Raw genomic sequence first — 24058 nt, forward strand, 5'->3', positions numbered from 1 at the left:
TCGAGCCTTTTTGCATGGCGATGAAATGTGCAAAGAGATACATTGACAGTGAAATACAAATGGCAGTTGAGAACCTAATAATAATAATAATAATAATAATAAGCCATTTAGCAGACGCTTTTATCCAAAGCGACTTACAGTCGTGCGTGCATACATTTTTTTTTTTGTGTATGGGTGGTCCCGGGGATCGAACCCACTACCTTGGCGTTACAAGCGCCGTGCTCTACCAGCTGAGCTACAGAGGACCTCTTCACGACTGTCTTGGTGTGTTTGGACCATGATAGTCCCATATAGTCCCATACTGTCTTGGTGTGTTTGGACCATGATAGTCCCATATTCCTAGAACGCAATTACTATGATCATTTTGAATAGGATGTTTTGATTTAGAAAAAAACTTCACTCACTGAAATTCCATAACTAGTGTTGAAGAAAACATTTGAGTCCTATGCATAAAATGTACTCATAGGATCAGTTTAAGGAGTGCCCACAAAGATCAGTCTAGTTTCTTCACTAAGATACTGAGTATGTATCATGGTCACTTCTGCCCTCTAGAGGTAAGAAAAAAACCACTCCAGCCTTGTCCTCTCCAATCTCAAGCAATACAAATGCAGCTGGGAGTGAGTTGACAAACCGTTGACATTAAGAAAAATAACATACCTTTTACCTAGGGCGCTTTTAGCTGTCCACTGTTGTTTTACCATCTTAAATGTATCTATTTACTACTTATTTATAAATGTATGTTTTATTCTCTAATTTCTTTATGTATGTGAAGCACTTTGCACTGTAAAAAAATGTGCTATATAAATAGAGATTCAGCAATCAAAAAGTACCAGTATATTTTATTTATTAAACACATTCAGTAGTTAATAAAGAGGATGCAGTGTTGACGTCATCCATCTCACTGCTGAGTTACAGGTAGAACAGGATAGTGTTTGGTATTAGTGTAATCATGAAAATAACAGTTGTGTCATCCATGTCATGTTTATCATGTTTAAGATTTAAATGATGTGCTCCCCTCTTAAATTGTAAGTAAAATGTTACATTAAATATTTTATTCATTCATTAAATTGACTTCATTATATTTTGTTTTAAAAGGCAATCCTGCCACTGAATATAGGTGTACAAAATAACATCTCACAGTTAACAGTGCACATAGTATAGTAGTTCGTTCATTAACTAAAGCGAAGTTTACAAAAGTGTTTTAAAACCCCATTCAGGGGAGGTTTCCCGGACACATTGATGTAGCTAATCCTGGACTAAAAAACATTTTAATGGAGATTCTCCTTTGAGTTTGTGTTTTTCTCCAAGATTAGGCTTAATCTGTGTCTGGGAGACTGCCCGTCAAAGTTTCAGCCTTTTAAATAAACAAAAGTAATGACAGCAGCAGAAATTCCCTATGATCTGAAAAAGTCAAGCACAGTCTAAATCACTCACCAAAACCTGGCCTAAACACCTCTCAGGTGTGCATGTATTAGCAATTTACCTATCATTTTAATCTACGTAATTAGTATAGTGGCTATTTGGACAAAAAAAACACAATTAACAAATGAACAACTTCCCATCGTATATGAATACATCCCTTGACAACCAGCAGATGCAGGCATTCCGTGTCAGTGATATTTGGAATGGAAAGTGACGTAAGGTGACTGTGGCTCCATGGAGCTACACAGGAGCAGGGGGGGCTCCCTCCTTATGGTGCGGTGCCCACTTTGGGGAGCGCTTCCTCGGGCAGCTGCTCCTCCGACAGCTGCTCGTCGGGCAGCAGGTCTTCCTTGTCACTGAGGCGGCGGTGGCCACGCTGCAGCCTGGAGCACCGGAAGGTGAAGAGGATCAGACCCACCAGGATCAGGGCTGAAATCACAACCAGCGAAGCCACCAGGAAGAACCCTGGAGGGGAAGGAGGGAGGCATTTACTCCCATACTTATTTATTTGGACAGTGAAACTAAAACTTAATTTGGCTCTATATTTTAGCATTTTGGATTTGAGATCAAAATATTTCATATGAGGCAATAGCACATTACTTTTATTTGAGGGTATTTTCATAAATATGTTTCACCGTTTAGAAATGAAATCATTAAGGCGCTATAAGTATTTGGACAAATTGAACTGTGTGTATTAAAGTAGTCAAAAGTGTAGTATTTGGTCCCATATTCCTAGAACGCAATGACTAGATCAAATTTGTGACTCTACAAACGTATTGGATGCATTTGCAGTTTGTTTTGGTTGTGTTGCAGATTATGTTGTGCCCAATAGAATTTAATGGTAAGAAATTCTGGTCATAACTAGTCTTCCACCGTTTAAGCTAGAAACACCATTCAAACTTTTAAAAAATGTGCAGACCGGTCTGAAATAGGTTGCTTGTATACAGCTTTTTGCTGAGAATGACAGTTTGTGCGGCCATTTTGTTACCAAACTTTGCATCGGCACTGTTCAAGTAAATTTGTTTTTGTAACATTTTCAGTGGAAATTGTTAAAACTAGTCCTTGTGCAAGGTTGTGTGGTTTGTTTAACTTTGCAATCATTGTTTGTTTTTTTACATACATCTTAAAGTGAAAAATAGGAGTCTCTGAATCACTCTGTTACCATGGAATTGCCAAAATGCGGCCAACAAGTTTGTAGAGTCACAAGCTTGATGTAGTCATTGATATGGGACCAAATACCAAACTTTTGACTACTTTAATACAGATTTGTCCAAATACTTATGACACCTTCAAATGATACAAGATACATAGTGCTTTCATTTCTAAACGGTAAAACAGATATGAAAATAGCCTCATGAAAAGGTGACATTCTGTCTGTACTGTCACTGAAACATTTTCTCTCAAATCCATAATGCTGGAGTACAGAGCCAAATTAAAAGTTGCAGCTTCACTGTCCAAATAAATGAGTAAAGGAGTGTACACTAAGTGTACACAATATTAAGAACACCTGCTCTTTCCATGACTGACTGACTGACCAGGTGAATTCAGGTAAAAGCTATGATCCCTTATGGATGTAAAATCCACTTCAATCAGTGTAGATGTAGGGGAGGAGACAGGTTAAAGAAGGATTTTTAAGCCTTGAGACAATTGAGACATGGATTGTGTGTGTGTCATTCAGAGACTGAATGGGCAAGACAAAATACAGTGGGGAAAAAAAGTATTTAGTCAGCCACCAATTGTGCAAGTTCTCCCACTTAAAAAGATGAGAGAGGCCTGTAATTTTCATCATAGGTACACGTCAACTATGACAGACAAATTGAGGAAAAAAAATCCAGAAAATCCCATTGTAGGGTTTTTAATGAATTTATTTGCAAATTATGGTGGAAAATAAGTATTTGGTCACCTACAAACAAGCAAGATTTCTGGCTCTCACAGACCTGTAACTTCTTCTTTAAGAGGCTCCTCTGTCCTCCACTCGTTACCTGTATTAATGGCACCTGTTTGAACTTGTTATCAGTATAAAAGACACCTGTCCACAACCTCAAACAGTCACACTCCAAACTTCACAATGGCCAAGACCAAAGAGCTGTCAAAGGACACCAAAAACAAAATTGTAGACCTGCACCAGGCTGGGAAGACTGAATCTGCAATAGGTAAGCAGCTTGGTTTGAAGAAATCAACTGTGGGAGCAATTATTAGGAAATGGAAGACATACAAGACCACTGATAATCTCCCTCGATCTGGGGCTCCACGCAAGATCTCACCCCGTGGGGTCAAAATGATCACAAGAACGGTGAGCAAAAATCCCAGAACCACACGGGGGGACCTAGTGAATGACCTGCAGAGAGCTGGGACCAAAGTAACAAAGCCAACCATCAGTAACACACTACGCCGCCAGGGACTCAAATCCTGCAGTGCGAGACGTGTCCCCCTGCTTAAGCCAGTACATGTCCAGGCCCGTCTGAAGTGCATTTGGATGATCCAGAAGAGGATTGGGAGAATGTCATATGGTCAGATGAAACCAAAATATAACTTTTTGGTAAAAACTCAACTCGTCATGTTTGGAGGACAAAGAATGCTGAGTTGCATCCAAAGAACACCATACCTACTGTGAAGCATAGGGTTGGAAACATCATGCTTTGGGGCTGTTTTTCTGCAAAGGGACCAGGACGACTGATCCGTGTAAACGAAAGAATGAATGGGGCCATGTATCGTGAGATTTTGAGTGAAACCCTCCTTCCATCAGCAAGGGCATTGAAGATGAAACGTGGCTGGGTCTTTCAGCATGACAATGATCCCAAACACACCGCCCGGGCAACGAAGGAGTGGCTTCGTAAGAAGCATTTCAAGGTCCTAGAGTGGCCTAGCCAGTCTCCAGATCTCAACCCCATAGAAAATCTTTGGAGGGAGTTGAAAGTCTGTGTTGCCCAGCGACAACCCCAAAACATCACTGCTCTAGAGGAGATCTGCATGGAGGAATGGGCCAAAATACCAGCAACAGTGTGTGAAAGCCTTGTGAAGACTTACAGAAAATGTTTGACCTGTGTCATTGCCAAAAAAGGGTATATAACAAAGTATTGAGAAACTTTTGTTATTGACCAAATACTTATTTTCCACCATCATATGCCAATAAATTCATTAAAAATCCTACAATGTGATTTTCTGGATTTTTTTTTCTCATTTTGTCTGTCATAGTTGACGTGTACCTATGATGAAAATTACAGGCCTCTCTCATCTTTTTAAGTGGGAGAACTTGCACAATTGGTTGCTGACTAAATACTTTTTTTCCCCACTGTATTTAAGTGCCATTCAACAGGGTATGGTAGTAGGTGCAAGGCGCACCAGTTTGTGTCAAGAACTGCAACGCTGCTGGGTTTTTCACACGCAACAGTTTCTCGTGTGTATCAATAATGGTCCACGACCCAAATGACATCCAACCAACTTGACACAACTGTGGGAAGCATTGGAGTCAACATTGGCCAGCATCCCTGTGGAACGCTTTCGACACCTTGTAGGGTGCATGCCCTGACGAATTGAGGCCGTTCTGAGGGCAAAGGGGGGTGCAACTCAATTAGGAAGGCGTTGGTGTTCCTAATGTTTTGTACACTGTGTATATTCTCAGTGAATCTTTCAGTTGTTCATGATCACTCTTTGGTTCACATCACATGGTGTTATTTCTAACAGTCTCATTTATCAATGAGACCAACTCAGTGGCTTGTGATTAGTGTCCGCCCTGAGATTGGAAGGTTAGGTGTTCGATGCCCGGCCGAGACATACCAAAGACTGTAAAAATGGGACCTGATGAGTCTCTGCTTGGCACTCAGGATTAAGGAGATCGGAGGGCTTGACCGCCAATCTAGTTCCGTGTAGCTCAGTTGGTAGAGCATGGCGATTGCAATGCCAGGGTTGTGGGTTCGATATATATATATATATATAAATAAATAAATAAATAAATAAATAAATAAATAAATAACGCATTGTCCAGGGGGTGTACTTGTACCTCAAGATGCCTCACACTGCAGAAACAGGAGATAGGCTCCTGTTCCTATGAGCCATTCCGGCTCGCACAAGCCAAGTTCATATACTACCCAAAACAAACTTTAAATAAAAACCTATAGACTCTCCTGAAGGTGTATTCAGAACTGTTAAGTGTTGCCATATCACACCCACTGGAACATGACCCTTTAAACCTCTCAGCCAGCCTAGAACCTAAGGAAGGTTAGCTTACCTGGTGTCATGCGGTTATGGCCATTGTGTTGCCCTTGCTCGCCTGTGAAAATGATGGAATCAGAAAATAAACATATCACTATATCCACTTCAAAAGAAAGTCAATACATGTTAGAAACACAGTTGGCAGCAACGATTACAGCTGTGAGTCTTCTTGGGCAAGTCTCATAAGAGCTTTGCACATCTGTATTGTTGAATATTTGCCCATTACTATTTTCAAAATTCTTCAAGCTCTGTCAAGGTGTTGGGGATCATCGCTAGACAGCAATTTTTAAGTCTTGGCATAGATTTTTAAGCAGAGTTAAATCAAAAACTAACTTCGCCACTCAGCAACATTCACGGTCTTCTTGGTAAATAACTTGTGCAAATTTGGTCTTGTGTTGTAGGTTATTGTTCTGCTGAAAGGTGAATTCCTCTCCCAGTGTCTGGTGTAAAGCAGACTGAAGCAGGTTTCCTCTAGGATTTTGCATGTGCTTAGCTCTATCCCGTTTCTTTTCATCCTGAAAAACTCCCCAGTCTTTGTCGACGTCAAGGATACCCTTACCATGATGCAGCCACCACCATGCTTCAAAATAAGGCGGCAGTTACTTTGTGATGTGTTGGATTTGATCCAAACAGAAGGCTTTGCATTTAGGCCAAAAAGTATATTCCTTAGCAACATTGTTTTGCAGTATTATTGTAGTGCCTTATCTTGGAATAATTTGTATTCTTCTTTTCATTCTGTCATTATTGTGGCGTAACAACAATGTTGTCAGTTCTCCCTTCACAGCCATTGAACTCTGTAGCGGTTTTAAAATTGGCCTCATGGTGACATTTCCTTCCTGTCTGGCAGCTCAGTTAAGAAGTACGACCATCTTTGTTGTGTCTGGGTGATTTAATACATAATCCACACCATAAAGATTAACTTGACCATGCTTAAAATAGCTATTCGATGTCTGATTTCTTATTGTTACCCAACTAACAAATCATTGCCCTTCTTTATGAAGCTATCGAAAAGCTCCATGGTTTTTGTAGTTGAATCTGTGCTTGAAAATCAATACTTGACTGAGGGACCTTACAGATGTATGTATGGCAGACAGAGGAAGGGGTAGTCATTAAAAAATCATGTCAACCCCTATTATTTCACACAGAGTGAGTCAATATAACTTACTATGTGATTTGTTAAGCCAAATTGCACTCCTTAACTAACTTACGCTTGCCTAAACAAAAGGGGTGAATATTTTATACCATTTTTTACCCCTTTTTGTCCCCAATTTCGTGATATCAAATTGGTAGTTACAGTCTTGTCCCATCACTGGAACTCCCGTATGGACTCGGGAGAGGCGAAGGTCGAGAGCCATGCGTCCTCCAAAATACGACCCTGCCAAGTCACACTGCTTCTTGACACACTGCATGCTTAACCCGGAAGCCTGGTGGCCGAAGTCAGCATGCATGCGCCCGGCCGCCACAAAGAGTCGCTAGTGCGCGATGGGACAAGGACATCCCAGCCGGCCCAACCCTCCCCTAAGCCGGACGACGCTGGGCCAATTGTGTGCCACCTCATGGGTCTTCCGGTCGCGGATGGCTGCGAAACAGCCTGGGATCGAACCCGGATCTGTCATGACGCCTCTAGCACTGCGGTGCAGTGCCTTAGACCGCTGCGCCACTCGGGAGGCCGCAACAACTATATTTTAGTTATTTTATTTGTATTAATTTGTTCTTTTCACTTTGACATTCTGGTGCATTTTGTGTAGATCAATAACTAAATCCATTTCAATCCCACTTTGTAACGCAACAAAAAAATTGTTTTAATCCAATGTGGGTGAATACTTACGATACCCACTATATTTAACTTCCCCCAGGCTTTTGAACTCCATGAGAAGCCTGAGGCTAACTTAATCACTCCCATAACCAGACAATTTATCATTTCACCCTATTTGTCAGATCACTGAAATGCAGTCCATCCTTACCGTCCATTCCAGTGCACCGGGCCATGCATTCGTCCAGTGTGCCGTAGCGGTTATCATTTCCCTGGCAGCCACCGTAGATGAAAGACTTGCAGGAGCTAGTGCTACGGTCAAAGTAGTACATACTGAAGGCAGCGCGGCAAGGGCCTGCGTCTGAGGGCACCATGCAAGCATCTGTGGAGGAAAGGAGGACCAGGGGACAATCAGAACTGATCTCAAACCTGCAGACCTGTGAAAAAGGCTATCACATCAGGAAGGACATGTTTGAGACTGATCCCTGAACAGGTAACTACACCATGCAGGGGGAATGGTTTACACTGAACATCAACCTAAAGGAGCTAGCCAAAAGCCATACTGCAGAAATATGTCCTCTATCCAGTTACCTTTATGTTCAATGCTCTTGTCATCTGTAGGTTTGTCTGCATCAGATCCTTTCCTTCCCTTAGAGCCAGGGATGACGGTCACTGGAGAGATATAAAATAAGTCAATGTAAGAGAGAGAGGGGTTGCTGGGTGGGGAGGCCTGTTGGGGTTGGTGGGATGTGAGAAGTGTCAGGTAATAATGGGAGGAGGTGATAGAGGGGGAGGGTGAAGAGCACCTGTGCAGGTGGCGAGGCACCTCTCGGCAGTATCGTAGTTGTTCTTGTTGCCAAGGCAGCCTCCGTAGATGAAGGGCTGGCAGGTGCCGGTGGAGCTGTCGAAGTAGTAGTGGCGATGGGAGGCGCGGCATGGCCCTGTTTCTGGACTGGCCTGGCACATCTCTAATTGGACAGGAGAAAAGGGTCAGAGGTCAGCACCACTCAAACAGGAAATGACAGCAATTAAGAGAGAATAGGAAGAGGAGAGAGCATATAATTCACTAAACACAGTTAGGACAGGAAGAGGAGTGTTATCAATTGAATTTACAGGGAAGGGAAGACAACAGGAATAGAAAGAAACAAAGAGGAGTGAGAGAAACAGACAACTTGCCGATAAAGTCATCTGATGTCATCTTGGGAAGGAGATCGTTAGAACTGGCAGGATCCTCAGGACTGGCAGCTAGTGACCCATTTTAAAGTCAGTCAAAATTGTTGGAATTACAGTGATCACACAATACACTGTCACCATGGGTACAGTATGTTTACCTTTGTGCTGTAAAAATCACATGCTTCCCAGCCAGTGTACTTGAACAGGCCCGCACCGCTACTTTTGGCATAGGAAAATTATCTCAGCAAATCAGAGATCAGCTTCCCTGTTATTAACCAATGATGCGATGTGTCAAGACACATTTATTTAGCTAATCTTCATAGTAACAAAATGTACATATTCAGTATTCAAAGCATGCCTTGGAGTTAGGGCTGAACAATATCAAATTAATTTGAATGTTTGTTTTTGCACAATATTCCAAAATGCCACAAGAATCCAGTTTCTTTTTACTTTTCATTTATATCCACTTGTTCTCATGTTGCCTTCGCTCCCTCTGTCCACCTCCCATTTACACCAGAGATCTGTATATAATGACAAGATGCTCATGTCTCCGCCCTAACAATGGGAGTCATTGTCCCAAAGGCGGGAAGGTAGACGACATTCTTCCTCTTTGACAAGCGGTTTCAACTTGCTATTTTCATTTGGTCCAACAGAAAAAGAAAAAAAAGAAGAAAAAAAAGTCATATGGACGCCTAAACGCATTGAGAAATGTTACTGTAATTTCTGTAATTACATTTCAATCTAATAGATTAAAATTATCTCTCATATATACAGTGGGGAAAAAAAGTATTTAGTCAGCCACCAATTGTGCAAGTTCTCCCACTTCAAAAGATGAGAGAGGCCTGTAATTTTCATCATAGGTACACGTCAACTATGACAGACAAATTGAGAAAAAAAAATCCAGAAAATCCCATTGTAGGATTTTTAATGAATTTATTTGCAAATTATGATGGAAAATAAGTATTTGGTCACCTACAAACAAGCAAGATTTCTGGCTCTCACAGACCTGTAACTTCTTCTTTAAGAGGCTCCTCTGTCCTCCACTCGTTACCTGTATTAATGGCACCTGTTTGAACTTGTTATCAGTATAAAAGACACCTGTCCACAACCTCAAACAGTCACACTCCAAACTCCACTATGGCCAAGACCAAAGAGCTGTCAAAGGACACCAGAAACAAAATTGTAGACCTGCACCAGGCTGGGAAGACTCAATCTGCAATAGGTAAGCAGCTTGGTTTGAAGAAATCAACTGTGGGAGCAATTATTAGGAAGTGGAAGACATACAAGACCACTGATAATCTCCCTCGATCTGGGGCTCCACGCAAGATCTCACCCCGTGGGGTCAAAATGATCACAAGAACGGTGAGCAAAAATCCCAGAACCACACGGGGGGACCTAGTGAATGACCTGCAGAGAGCTGGTACCAAAGTATCAAAGCCTACCATCAGTAACACACTACGCCGCCAGGGACTCAAATCCTGCAGTGCGAGACGTGTCCCCCTGCTTAAGCCAGTACATGTCCAGGCCCGTCTGAAGTGCATTTGGATGATCCAGAAGAGGATTGGGAGAATGTCATATGGTCAGATGAAACCAAAATAGAACTTTTTGGTAAAAACTCAACTCGTCATGTTTGGAGGACAAAGAATGCTGAGTTGCATCCAAAGAACACCATACCTACTGTGAAGCATGGGGTTGGAAACATCATGCTTTGGGGCTGTTTTTCTGCAAAGGGACCAGGACGACTGATCCGTATAAAGGAAAGAATGAATGGGGCCATGTATCGTGAGATTTTGAGTGAAACCCTCCTTCCATCAGCAAGGGCATTGAAGATGAAACGTGGCTGGGTCTTTCAGCATGACAATGATCCCAAACACACCGCCCGGGCAACGAAGGAGTGGCTTCGTAAGAAGCATTTCAAGGTCCTGGAGTGGCCTAGCCAGTCTCCAGATCTCAACCCCATAGAAAATCTTTGGAGGGAGTTGAAAGTCTGTGTTGCCCAGCGACAGCCCCAAAACATCCCATGCTCTAGATGAGATCTGCATGGAGGAATGGGCCAAAATACCAGCAACAGTGTGTGAAAACCTTGTGAAGACTTACAGAAAACGTTTGACCTGTGTCATTGCCAACAAAGGGTATATAACAAAGTATTGAGAAACTTGTGTTATTGACCAAATACTTATTTTCCACCATCATATGCCAATAAATTCATTAAAAATCCTACAATGTGATTTTCTGGATTTTTTGTCCTCATTTTGTCTGTCATAGTTGACGTGTACCTATGATGAAAATTACAGGCCTCTCTCATCTTTTTAAGTGGGAGAACTTGCACAATTGGTGGCTGACTAAATACTTTTTTTCCCCACTGTATATATATATATATATATATATATATATATATATATATATATATATATATATATATATACAGTGAGGGAAAAAAGTATTTGATCCCCTGCTGATTTTGTACGTTTGCCCACTGACAAAGAAATGATCAGTCTATAATTTTAAATGGTAGGTTTATTTGAACAGTGAGAGACAGAATAACAACAAAAAAATCCAGAAAAACACATGTCAAAAATGTTATAAATTGATTTGCATTTTAAATGAGGGAAATAAGTATTTGACCCCCTCTCAATCAGAAAGATTTCTGGCTCCCAGGTGTCTTTTATACAGGTAACGAGCTGAGATTAGGAGCACACTCGTAAAGGGAGTGCTCCTAATCTCAGCTTGTTACCTGTATAAAAGACACCTGTCCACAGAAGCAATCAATCAGATTCCAAACTCTCCACCATGGCCAAGACCAAAGAGCTCTCCAAGGATGTCAGGGACAATATTGTAGACCTACACAAGGCTGGAATTGGCTACAAGACCATCGCCAAGCAGCTTGGTGAGAAGGTAACAACAGTTGGTGCGATTATTTGCAAATGGAAGAAACACAAAAGACCTGTCAATCTCCCTCGGCCTGGGGCTCCATGCAAGATCTCACCTCGTGGAGTTGCAATGATCATGAGAACGGTGAGGAATCAGCCCAGAACTACACGGGAGGATCTTGTCAATGATGTCAGCTGGGACCATAGTCACCAAGAAAACAATTGGTAACACACTACGCCGTGAAGGACTGAAATCCTGCAGCGCCCGCAAGGTCCCCCTGCTCAAGAAAGCACATATACAGGCCCGTCTTAAGTTTGCCAATGAACATCTGAATGATTCAGAGGAGAACTGGGTGAAAGTGTTGTGGTCAGATGAGACCAAAATCAAGCTCTTTGGCATCAACTCAACTCGCCGTGTTTGGAGGAGGAGGAATGCTGCCTATGACCCCAAGAACACCATCCCCACCGTCAAACATGGAGGTGGAAACATTATGCTTTGGGGGGGGGGGGGTTCGGCTAAGGGGACAGGACAACTTCACCGCATCAAAGGGACAATGGACGGGGCCATGTACCGTCAAATCTTGGGTGAGAATCTCCTTCCCTCAGCCAGGGCATTGAAAATGGGTCGTGGATGGGTATTCCAGCATGACAATGACCCAAAACACACGGCCAAGGCAACAAAGGAGTGGCTCAAGAAGAAGCACATTAAGGTCCTGGAGTGGCCTAGCCAGTCTCCAGACCTTAATCCCATAGAAAATCTGTGGAGGGAGCTGAAGGTTTGAGTTGCCAAACGTCAGCCTCGAAACCTTAATGACTTGGAGAAGATCTGCAAAGAGGAGTGGGACAAAATCCCTCTTGAGATGTGTGCAAACCTGGTGGCCAACTACAAGAAATGTCTGACCTCTCTGATTGCCAACAAGGGTTTTGCCACCAAGTACTAAGTCATGTTTTGCAGAGGGGTCAAATACTTATTTCCCTCATTAAAATGCAAATCAATACATAACATTTTTGACATGCGTTTCTCTGGATTTTTTTGTTGTTATTCTGTCTCTCACTGTTCAAATAAACCTACCATTAAAATTATAGACTGATCATGTCTTTGTCAGTGGGCAAACGTACAAAATCAGCAGGGGATCAAATACTTTTTTCCCCCTCACGATGTGTGTGTGTATATATATATATATATATATATATATATATATATATACACACACACACACACAGCTAAAAAAAATAAAAGGGAACACTTAAACACAATGTAACTCCAAGTCAATCACACTTCTGTGAAATCAAACTGTCCACTTAGGAAGCAACACTGATTGACAATACATTTCACATGCTGTTGTGCAAATGGAATAGACACCAGGTGGAAATTATAGGCAATTAGCAAGACACCGCCAATAAAGGACTGGTTTTGCAGGTGGTGACCACAGACCACTTCTCAGTTCCTATGCTTCCTGGCTGATGTTTTGGTCACTTTTGAATGCTGGTGGTGCTTTCACTCTAGTGGTAGCATGAGACGGAGTCTACAACCCACACAAGTGGCTCAGGTAGTGCAGCTCATCCAGGATGGCACATCAATGCGAGCTGTGGCAAGAAGGTTTGCTGTGTCTGTCAGCGTAGTGTCCAGAGCATGGAGGTGCTACCAGGAGACAGGCCAGTACATCAGGAGACGTGGAGGAGGCCGTAGGAGGGCAACAACCCAGCAGAAGGACTGCTACCTCCGCATTTGTGCAAGGAGGAGCACTGCCAGAGCCCTGCAAAATGACCTCCAGCAGGCCACAAATGTGCATGTGTCTGCTCAAACGGTCAGAAACAGACTCCATGAGGGTGGTATGAGGGCCCGACGTCCACAGGTGGGGGTTGTGCTTACAGCCCAACACCGTGCAGGACGTTTGGCATTTGCCAAAGAACACCAAGATTGGCAAATTCGCCACTGGCGCCCTGTGCTCTTCACAGATGAAAGCAGGTTCACACTGAGCACGTGACAGAGTCTGGAGACGCCGTGGAGAACGTTCTGCTGCCTGCAACATCCTCCAGCATGACCGGTTTGGCGGTGGGTCAGTCATGGTGTGGGGTGGCATTTCTTTGGGGGGCCGCACAGCCCTCCATGTGCTCGCCAGTGGTAGCCTGACTGCCATTAGGTACTGAGATGAGATCCTCAGACCCCTTGTGAGACCATATGCTGGTGCGGTTGGCCCTGGGTTCCTCCTAATGCAAGACCTCACTGATATTTTTTTTGTGATTTTGTTGTCAGCACATTCAACTATGTAAAGAAAAAAGTATTTAATAAGATTATTTCATTCATTCAGAACTAGGATGTGTTATTTTAGTGTTCCCTTTATTTTTTTGAGCAGTATATATATATATATATATATATATATATATATATATATATATATATATATATATATATATATATATATATATATATATATATATATTCAGTTTCAATATGGTAGATATTGCATTCATTGTCTGTGTATCAAGTTTACAAACTATAATTTCAAGTTTATCAAAGTTTCATATATTCAACCTCTCAGATGCATTCAGATTCAGTTCTCTAAATTCAGATTCAAAACCAGAGACAACATTCTGGTACTTTGCAAGCCACGAAAAGTAGAGGAGAACAGATAGAATTAAAAACGCCAACTGTGGTTAACAGAAGCTTCTGGCGGTTTCTGAAGCCAATGTGGCATGTATAATTTATTTTCTCCCTATACATTTTAATCATTTAGCAGACGCTCTTATCCAGAGCGACTTACAGTTAGTGAGTGCATACATTTTTCATACTGGGCCCCGTGGGAATCGAACCCACAACCCTTGCGTTGCAAGCGCCGCCATGCTCTACCAACTGAGCTACAGGAGGCCCTATAGAGTTCAAACCATTTCATCTATAAACTATTATGATCCATTCCTGAAAGGCTCTCTGGAAAATGGATGTGCCCTCTATGATGATCACAGGCCGTGATAGAAGGGAGAAAAAACAATTTGGCCCCCATAAGAACACAGTTGAATAGCCCTGTCATAGCCCTTCTAAGGATAGCCTTTCACCTTTTTCCACCTATTAATCTTGCTCTTGTGACTGACTGGGTTCGAACCAGGTCTCCTGCATGTCACAAGACTGATATCCCACTTAGCTAAAGCCCATAGGGATGAGTTCAGGAAGCTAACAAAAGTCTTCAAGTCTCCAGCAAAGTTACGCATCAAAAGAGCGTAGTTCATCGAACGACCTCAGTTACATTTCACCCCCCTTTGACCTCAATAGGTGGTGCTTTGCTTTATCTTGGCCAGGTCGCAGTTGTAAATGAGAACTTGTTCTCAACTGGCTTACCTGGTTAAATAAAGGTGAAATAAATAAAACATTTAAAAAAATACTCAGAGATCAAGGCACCAACAGAACTGACTGGGTCCGGAATCAAGCCTACTGCACAACACTTACTGTGGCAAACAGAAGCATCCCTGTTAGTGAGCATTTCTCCTTTGCCAAGATAATCCATCCACCTGACAGGTGTGACATAAAGAAGCTGATTAAACAGCATGATCATTACACAGGTGCACCTTGTGCTGGGGACAATAAAAGGCTACTTTAAAATGTGTAGTTTTGTCACAACACAATGCCACAGATGTCGCAAGTTGAGGGAGCGTGCAATTTGCATACTGACTGCAGGAATCACCTTTTCTCCCCAATTTCGTGATATCCAATTGCGATCTTGTCTCATCGCTGCAACTCTCCAACGGGCTCGGGAGATGCGAAGGTCGAGTCATGCGTCCTCCAAAACATGACCCGCCAAACTGCGTTTCTTAACACCCGCCCGCTTAACCCGGAAGCCAGCCACACCAATGTGTCGGAGGAAACACCATTCAACTGACGACCGAAGTCAGCCTGCAGGCGCCCGGCCCGCCACAAGGAGTCGCTAGAGCGCGATAAGCCAAGTAAAGCCCCCCCAGCCAAACCCTCACCTAACCCGGACGACGCTGGGCCAATTGTGCGCCGCTCTATGGGTCTGTAGTGACGCTTAAAGCACTGCGATGCAGTGCCTTAGACCGCTGCGCCTCTCAGGAGGCCCACGCTAAGGAGTATTTCGGTCTGTAATAAAGCCTTTTTGTGGGGATAAACTCATTTTGATTGGTTGGGCCTGGCTCCCCAGTGGGTGGGCCTGGCTGCCAAGTGGGTGGGCCTATGCGCCCACCCATGGCTGCACCCCTGCCCAGTCATGTGAAATCCATAGATTAGGGCCTAATGAATTTATTTCAATTGACCAATTTCCTCATATGAACTGTAACTCAGTAAAATCTTAGAAATTGTTGTGTTTATATTTTTGTTCAGTATATACACACACAGTGCCTTCGGAAAGTATTCAGACCCGTTGACACAGGTGGACTCCACTCAAGTTGTAGAAACATCAAGGATGATCAGTGGAAACAGGATGCACCGGAGCTCCATTTCGAGTCTCATAGCAAATACTAATGTAAATAAGGCATTTCTGTTTTTTATTTTTAATAAACTTGCAGAAATGTCTAAAAACCTTTTTTTTTTTAAATGGGGTATTGTGTGTAGATTGATGAGGAAGCGTTTTTATTTAATCAATTTTAGAATAAGGCTGTAACGTAACAAAATGTGGAAAAAGTCAAGGGTCTGAATACTTTCCGAATGCACTGTATATGAGGCACCATAACATGACCTATGATTTGAAGTGTGTTGGACAAACACAGATAAGCGGCGCTGTACACATTATGGAAGGACTGAGGAATGTGGAACTGTTGACTGATTTATCTAGAACCGCCTCAGGTCTCACACATAAGTAGCTGCCATTATACACATCAGTCAAGTTGTGTTTTAATGTTGACGATCATGACATTTTGCCTTTTAAAATCGGAGACACACAATCCAAGAGATGCAGTATGATATTTCCAGTTTTACTACTTCTAAAGAAAGTGTTTAAAATAGGTGGTGTAAATAGTGCTACGTATATGTTACCTTGATCGTCGGCAGTCATAGCCATTCTTCTCTGCATGGGGGAGGCCTTGGACAACAGCACAGTACCTGTTGAGAAAGTGATGGTCCATGAAACCCATTAAGGGAACAAAAGCACATTGACTCGCGGTTTAGCCTTACTGTAAAAACGGTGTATCGATTTATAATGAAGTGATTAAAAGGGAAGCTTCTCTTTGAAAATAATACATTGAAAAAGCAAGCATTTCCTTTCAACAGATATGGCTTCTTCTTGTTAATATTAGCAACACAAACAGCTATTCATGAAACGGATTACAACCCATTAAAAAAAAAAAAACGATAGTGGACTAGAGTGCAATTTGTATGCTTTAAAAAAAAACAAATCCCGAATTACAGCTATTTCCTGTCTAAACAAGCGGCCAGCAATAATTCAGATGTACTGACTCTTCACATGGTAGAATGTGGACTTTGTTGGGCAACATCCATGTAAAACGGACCCATGAGAACCAACTGTCAAATGAAAGCTAAGAGTCTATAAAACATTTTTTATTAAGGCATATACCGTGGGGTCTGAAATTGACACCATTGATAAAGATGAGCATAAATGACTGTATAAAATAAATAATTCAAATACTGAGCTTTATTGAATGCTCGAAAAAGTTGGGAAATTAAAGAGAGATTGTTTAACCTCTGCGGGATCGGTGTCCCGTATATGGGATGGTTGAGCTCACGTGCGCTAATGTGATTAGCATGACTGCTGTAAGTAACAGCAAACTTACCAGGACATAGACATGTCTTATATTCATATCCATAATTATGCATTTCTATGTAGTACATTTCAGGGACCCATGATGACATTTCATTACTGTAATTTCGTTACCGGGTGTAAATCCAATTTACTTACTATAGTTCAATAACCAAAAAGGAGACACCCCATGCAGCAAAGCATCCCCAAACCATCACACCACCACCATGCTTGACCTTTGGTATGATGTTCTTACTGTGGAATGCAGTGTTTGGTTTTCGCCAGGCATTACTGGAACCATGTTGTCCAAAAAGCTATACTTTTGAATCATCTGTCCATAGAACGTTCTTCCAAGAGTCTTGATGATCATCCAAGTGCTTTTTGGCAAACTTCAGTCAACTTTTTGGACGAGATGGGTCCCATTATGCCTGGCGAAAACCAAACACTGCATTCCACAGTAAGAACATCATACCAAAGGTCAAGCATGGTGGTGGTGGTGTGATGGTTTGGGGATGCTTTGCTGGCTCAGGACCTGGACGACTTGCCTTAATAGAAGGAACCATGAATTCTGCTCTGTATCAGAGAATTCTACAGGAGAATGTCAGACCATCCGTCTGTGAGCTGAAGCTGAAGCGCAGGTGGGTCATGCAGCAAGACAATGATCCAAAACACACAATCAAGTCTACATGAAAATGGCTAAAAAGCAACAAATTGGATGTTTTGGGAAGGCCTAGTCAATGTCCAGACTTAATCCCAATTGAGATGTTGTGGTAGGACTTGAAACGAGCAGTTCATGCTTGAAAACCCACACGTCACTGAGTTAAAGCAGTTCTGCATGGAAGAGTGGGCCAAAATTCCTCCACAGCGACATGAGACTGATCAACAACTACAGGAAGCATTTGGTTGGAGTCATTGCAGCTAAAGGTGGCACAACCAGTTATTGAGTGTAAGGGGGCAATTACTTTTTCACACAGGGGAATTGGGTGTTGCATAACTTTGTTTATGAAATAAATATGTAATTGTTGTGTTATTTGTTCACTTATGTTCCCTTTATCTAATATTAGGTTTTGGTTGAAGATATGATAACATTCAGTATCACAAATATGCAGAAGTAGAGAAAATTAGAAAGGGGGCAAATACTTTTTCACAGCACTGTACATTAACTCCAATTGCAAGAGCCTGACTACGAAGAGTTTATTATTACGGAATGGTTGAGACTGTAGTGCACGGCTCAGGCCAACCCTTGTGAAAAATGCAGTTCATCTCATCGTACAGAGGTCGCTTAACCGGTTTGGCATTGGGTAAGCTGAAACAAGCATAACACCATCTATGCACACGACACACACCCATGACAAACACTCTACACCTCAAAGGGATGACGTCACACTAACTAGCTTAGTAGTTGAGACTCACATGAATGGTCCTGGTCCTGTTTTATTGTTCCAACTAAGCCTTTAAAAATGACCTATTTTAGTTAATTTACTTTGTTTAGGTATAATTCAATTTTCTGTAGCTTACTCAAAGTAGGAAACCGAGACAGGAGTTGGACTAGTAGCCTGCTGGACTGATGTGAAGAACTTAAGGATGCTGCCAGGACCCTAGTGGAGTGACCACAAGGAGGAGATGCTATTTTGACTATTTCTAAAAGGACAATAGTATGTGCAGTAAACTACCATAGTGATGCATGCTAGAACTTCCCTATTTTTACCAATAGGGGATTGCTTACAGGGCTGTTGGTCACAGATACCTTAAATAAAAAGGTAGGGGCATTGATCAGAAAACCAGTCAGTATCTGGTGTGACCACCATTTGCCTCATGCAGTGCGACACCTCGCATAGAGTTGATCAGGCTGTTGATTGTGGCCTGTGGAATGTTGTCCCACTCCTCTTCAATGGCTGTGTGAAGTTGCTGGATATTGGCGGGAACTGGAACACACGGTCTTACACGTCAATCCAGAGCATCCCAAACATGCTCAACTGGTGACATGTCTGATGAGTACGCAGGCCATGGAAGAACTGGGACATTTTCAGTTTGTGTACAGATCCTTGTGACATGGGGCCGTGCATTATCATGCTGAAACATGAGGTGATGGCGGTGGATGAATGGCACGACAAAGGGCCTCAGTATCTCGTCAAGGTATCTCTGCGCAATCAAAATTGCCATAGTTAAAATGCAATTGTGTTCATTGTCTGTAGCTTATGCCTGCCCATACCATAACCCCACGGAGCACTCAGTTCACAGCGTTGACATTAGCAAACCACTCGCCCACACGTCTGCCATCTGCCTAGTACAGTTGAAACCGGGATTTATCCTTGAAGAGCACACTTCTACAGCGTGCCAGTGGCCATCGAAGGTGAGCAATTTGCCCACTGACGTCGTTTACGACCCGAACTGCTGTCAGGTCAAGACCCTGGTGAGGACGACAAGCCCGCAGATAAGCTTCCCTGAGACGGTTTCTGACAGTTTGTGCAGAAATCCTTCGGTTGTGCAAACCCACAGTTTAATCTGCTGTCCGGGTGGTTGGTCTCAAATGATCCTTCAGGTGAAGAAGCCGGATGTGGCAGTCCTGGGCTGGTGAGGTTACACATGGTTTGCGGTTGTGAGGCCAGTTGGACGTACTGCCAAATTCTCTAAAACGACATTGAGGCGGCTTATGGTAGAGAAATCAACATTCAATTCTCTGGCAACAAGACTGGTGGACATTCCTGCAGTCAGCATGCCAATTGCACACTCCCTTAAAACTTGAGACATCTGTGGCATTGTGTTGTGTGACAAAACTGCACATTTTAAAGTGGCTTTTTATTGTCCACAGCACAAAGTGCACCTGTGTAATGATCAGCTTCTTGATATGCCACACCTGTCCGGTGGATGGATTATCTTGGCAAATGAGAAATGCTCACTAACAGGGATGTAAACAAATTTGTGCACAAAATTTGAGAGAAATGTGTTTTTTGTGCGTATGGAAAAATTTTCGGGGATCTTTTATTTAAGCTCATGAAACATGGGACCAACAATTTACATGTTGCGTTTATATTTTTGTTCAGTGTAGAATACACAAGTTGCAATTTCGAAATTTGGTTGTTTATCAGTTTTTCTATCATTATGTCAGTCACTCAATTAGCCCATGATGAGTTCCGATTTTTTGTGGCCCCCCACCCCCCATCAAAGTTGCCCATCCCTGCCCTACAGCAAAGCAACAACAAAAGAACCAGTACTGATTGCTGTGAAAACCCTAAATAACATTGGGGTGTGGACTAAGACACACAAGGGAGTTAGTTAAACCTGCTGAAAAGATGTTGACACAATCATTCTGTGTTTTGGCAATTTGAGTTGAAACAAAACGCTGACTGCCCAATCCAGTTTAGAATTATGACTTTGGGAGATGAATAAAATGCACATTAAATAATGATCAACCATACACAAGCCGGGGCAGGGGGAAATGTAAGACGTCGAGAAAAAAAAAAAATAGGTAGGCCTAATTACCGAGAAAACAAAGACTTAACCCCAACATGGCATGTCTTTTAACCCGTGGCATTTCCACAGTAACAGAATTATGCTGAGACTCAGATTTTTCGCTTTAAAAATTTAAAACCATTTATATAAAAGTTTTAAAACAAACCATACAACTCTATGCACCATGACCACCTGGAACAAATTACACAGTCAATTATTATTTTCTTAACATTTACTGGAAAAACTGTGCAGATGCAAAGTTTAGTAACAGAATTACAGTAAAATCTCACTCTGTTTTTTTCCGTAACCAAACTTTGCATCTGCACAGTTCTTCCTGTAAATGTGCTTTTGTAAAATGCATACATTTTAAAGTTAAAAAATCTGAGTCTTTGCCTAATTCTATTACATTGGAATTGCCCCCCAGCAGTCCCTGCTGAAGGCTGTTAGTAACGTGAGACTTCCCTCTCTGTTACTTAGTTTCCACAAGGTCACTTCCTCCTCTGTTACCGCTGGCTCCCACCACCTCAGACTGTCTATGTGTTGACTTAAGACCACAGCTGCGTTCCACTGACAACGCCCCGGCAGTGACGCCATGGCTGGGCCAACAGAGAAACCACACACCCACAAATATTTCCCCAATATGGAAAATCACCTAGGTAGAACGATATCTCACCTGTCACCCCACTACAAGCCCCCTCACACTCCTCCTGAGTGTGAAAGTTGTTTCCGTTGCCGTCGCAGCCGCCATAGATGAACAGCTTGCAGGTCTGGTTGGTTACGTCATAGTAGTATTTGGGGAAGGCAGCGCGGCAGGAGCCCACTACCATGGGCATGCGGCACTTATCTGTGGGAAGAGGAAAGGGCAGACGAGAGGTTAACACTGAAGCGGGTCACAAAAAGCTCAATTCACATGGAAACCTATCCGTTGTCGGATTACATGCTTAAAAAGGGGCACGTTCTATAGTCAAAGAGTAGCAAATCGGGAACTACATCAGTCAAGATGAAAATATGATTAACACCAAAACAAAATAATATAAGTAATAAATAAATGTATGATGAGGGCCTAGTTGTCAAAGAAAAGCACCTTTCTAGGAGGAGAGTTAGTAGGCCTACTGTGGCTTTCTCCTGCCTTTATTTCCCTATGATTTACAAACTGAGTGAAACCATGGGAGCTGGAATGGACAAACAAAACATGACAAAGGAGCGCCGACCTGAGTCTCTCCACTCCACCTCAGAAGACGTTCCATCCTATTATACAAATCAATCTTATCTTGCACATGCAAACCTGGCTGACTGGTTGGCCCAGTCTCTTGCCGTGTTCAAAACAATTGGGCAGTGGGAACTCAGACATCTCCGACTTCCGACTTCAGTGCGTTCAAGACAACTGGGAACTCGGAAAAAAACGAGCTCCGATGGGAGAAAAAAACGTTTAACGGTCATTCACTCGGAATTCCAAGTTGGGAACTCTGACCTCTTTCTCGATCTCCGACTTTCCAACCTGAAGATCACTGACGTCATAATTTGACCTCGGTTTTTTCCGAGTTCGCAGTTGTCTTGAAAGCACCATCTCTCCCCATGAAAGTTCACCTATCAGGAAGTAAGTGTGTGTGCCAGAGAAATGGGTGAAGTTGCCACACAAAAAACGTCCTGTGAACTCCAATAGGATTCAATACCCCTGGCACAGAAAAACCACGCTTTCCTAATTGTTCCACTTTGTAAAACGCACCTTACCTGGCTACGAATGTATGACGGTATGCAAAGCAGTGGATGGCGTATGTGAGACTAAAACGCAGCACCATGAAATACAGAACAATGAGCACTGGTCGCCACTGGGTTAATGTGTATTGGAAGAAGCAAATAAAAGAGACAACACTGTATAAACTTGAGTGGTGGTCCATAATTCATTTTCACACTTTAAACTGACTGAAAGGCTAAAGTCCAGGTCAAATTTAATTTCTAGAGTGCATAACTTGCACTATGATTCCTTAGCTCAATAAAAAGGATTGCAAAACCAGGACAGAGCTGGGGAATGGTCCTCTGCCACATTGCCCTAATTTGTAAGCCATATTGACCCCACCAAAAACTAGGCAATTGGCATATTCATTGACAAAGTACTGATATAGCCTAGTCTAGCCTACTTGGCTAAAGCAGTCCCTATAAGTGCCAATGACGCACCTGAATTGTCATTGTCCTAAAGACCAATATGCCTACCTGTCACGTTGACTTCCCTGGGGACACCAGCTTCACTAAGAGAGTCAACTTCGACTTTTTTAGTGTTGGGCTGCGTCTTTTTGCGGTAGACTTTGAACTGTGAATCGGACTGTAAAACGCAGACGTCCTTTCCATCTTTCATGCAGCTGACGAGAAAACACTCCGAAGTTCCATCAGCTGGGGTTCCAATCAAAGCGAGCTGGCAGTCCTGGTCGCCGCAGCAAGCATCCTGACACCCCTTGCAGTCCATCTCCGGCAGGTGAGCCAAATGTCTGGCTCCAGCTTCAAGGGATTTTGGGTCAAGACCTTGGTCGGGGTCGGTGTCCACATCCCAAGCGCATCCTTGTTTCTCTTCGTCCAACTGACCGCGGGCCAGTACCACGAGCAGTAGGAACAATACACCACCACTCCACACCTGTTTCATCGTTTTTTTTCCGTGAAAGCCTTCGTCAAAGTAAATAATCGTCTACCAAATAATATGTTATTGATCGAGGTAGCAATTCGTCTTAGACTATTAGAAGCTGTAAGCGAAACTCCTTTCTTGTTGAAGCGACCTCCTTTTGTAGTCTTGAATACACCGTAGCTAGCGACAAGTGCTATTTTCCTCGACCACGGGATAATGTGAGGCAATGTTCAGTTGCCAAACGTGTTTGAACGTTGCAGATAGAAATGTCGTAAATAGAGCCAACGTGTTCTACATATCATATTTCTATCTGAACTTTCCAAACCGTTCGGTCCTGCTGAGGCGCCCCAAGCGTCCTTATGAGCGTGTGACGTTAGGTTCAACTTTTTTCAAAAGTTCCCTCTTCTGTGTTCTTTTGCATGACATTCAGATGTATTAGATATTTACTTAGCGATTGTTAGGCCTACGGATTTGTTCAATCTAATCACGCATTTAGTTATTTTGTTGTTGTCGTAGACTAACACAGATGTTGTACATGAGTACAGGTAGTCTACATTACATTCGCCAAATAGTGAATCCATTTTATTTTGATACCACAAGATGGCACCATTACCCTTCTGCCATAAACTTGATATCCAGTGGTACATGGTAAGTCACCCCACTAGAGCGCAGGCAAGAGCAAGAAAAGTAGGAGAAATACCGGTTGATTTGGGCAAGTTTATTTGAATTCTTATTTAGAATAAAAGCATGTCACAAGTCTACTATAAAACGGTGTGTGTTTGCTTCAGCTGTCAGAAGTATGTGAAATAACATTGTTCATGCTTTCCAGTGTTTGGTGATTGGAAAGGTGAGCGGACAA

At 42.6% G+C, this 24058-nt stretch overlaps 1 protein-coding gene across 1 annotated transcript; it reads right to left on the minus strand.

Annotated features, from left to right (window-relative positions):
• Positions 1 to 827: 827 nt before the first annotated feature.
• spint2 (serine peptidase inhibitor, Kunitz type, 2) lies at positions 828 to 23461 on the minus strand. The gene is made up of 9 exons (XM_084148016.1): positions 22797 to 23461; positions 21259 to 21429; positions 16412 to 16477; positions 8564 to 8632; positions 8194 to 8355; positions 7979 to 8059; positions 7599 to 7769; positions 5651 to 5692; positions 828 to 1887 (listed from the first exon to the last, which is right to left on the minus strand). The coding sequence occupies exons 1-9, from the start codon at positions 23218 to 23220 to the stop codon at positions 1691 to 1693; spliced, it is 1383 nt and encodes a 460-aa protein (XP_084004142.1). The 5' UTR covers positions 23221 to 23461; the 3' UTR covers positions 828 to 1690.
• Positions 23462 to 24058: the final 597 nt, after the last annotated feature.

Source organism: Coregonus lavaretus (assembly GCF_964263955.1).
Source record: "Coregonus lavaretus genome assembly, chromosome: 30".
Classification (NCBI taxonomy): domain Eukaryota; kingdom Metazoa; phylum Chordata; class Actinopteri; order Salmoniformes; family Salmonidae; genus Coregonus; species Coregonus lavaretus.

What these genes read in the sequence shown, in the direction of transcription:
- spint2 (XM_084148016.1), bottom strand. Translation starts at nt 23,220, where the DNA reads ATGAAACAGGTGTGGAGTGGTGGTGTATTGTTCCTACTGCTCGTGGTA. An exon ending in GGCTTGTAGTGGGGTGACAG is followed by an intron (nt 16,478 to 21,258) that starts GTGAGATATCGT and finishes CTTTCTCAACAG; the next exon opens with GTACTGTGCTGTTGTCCAAG. An exon ending in CCATAACCGCATGACACCAG is followed by an intron (nt 1,888 to 5,650) that starts GTAAGCTAACCT and finishes CTTCCCCTCCAG; the next exon opens with GGTTCTTCCTGGTGGCTTCG.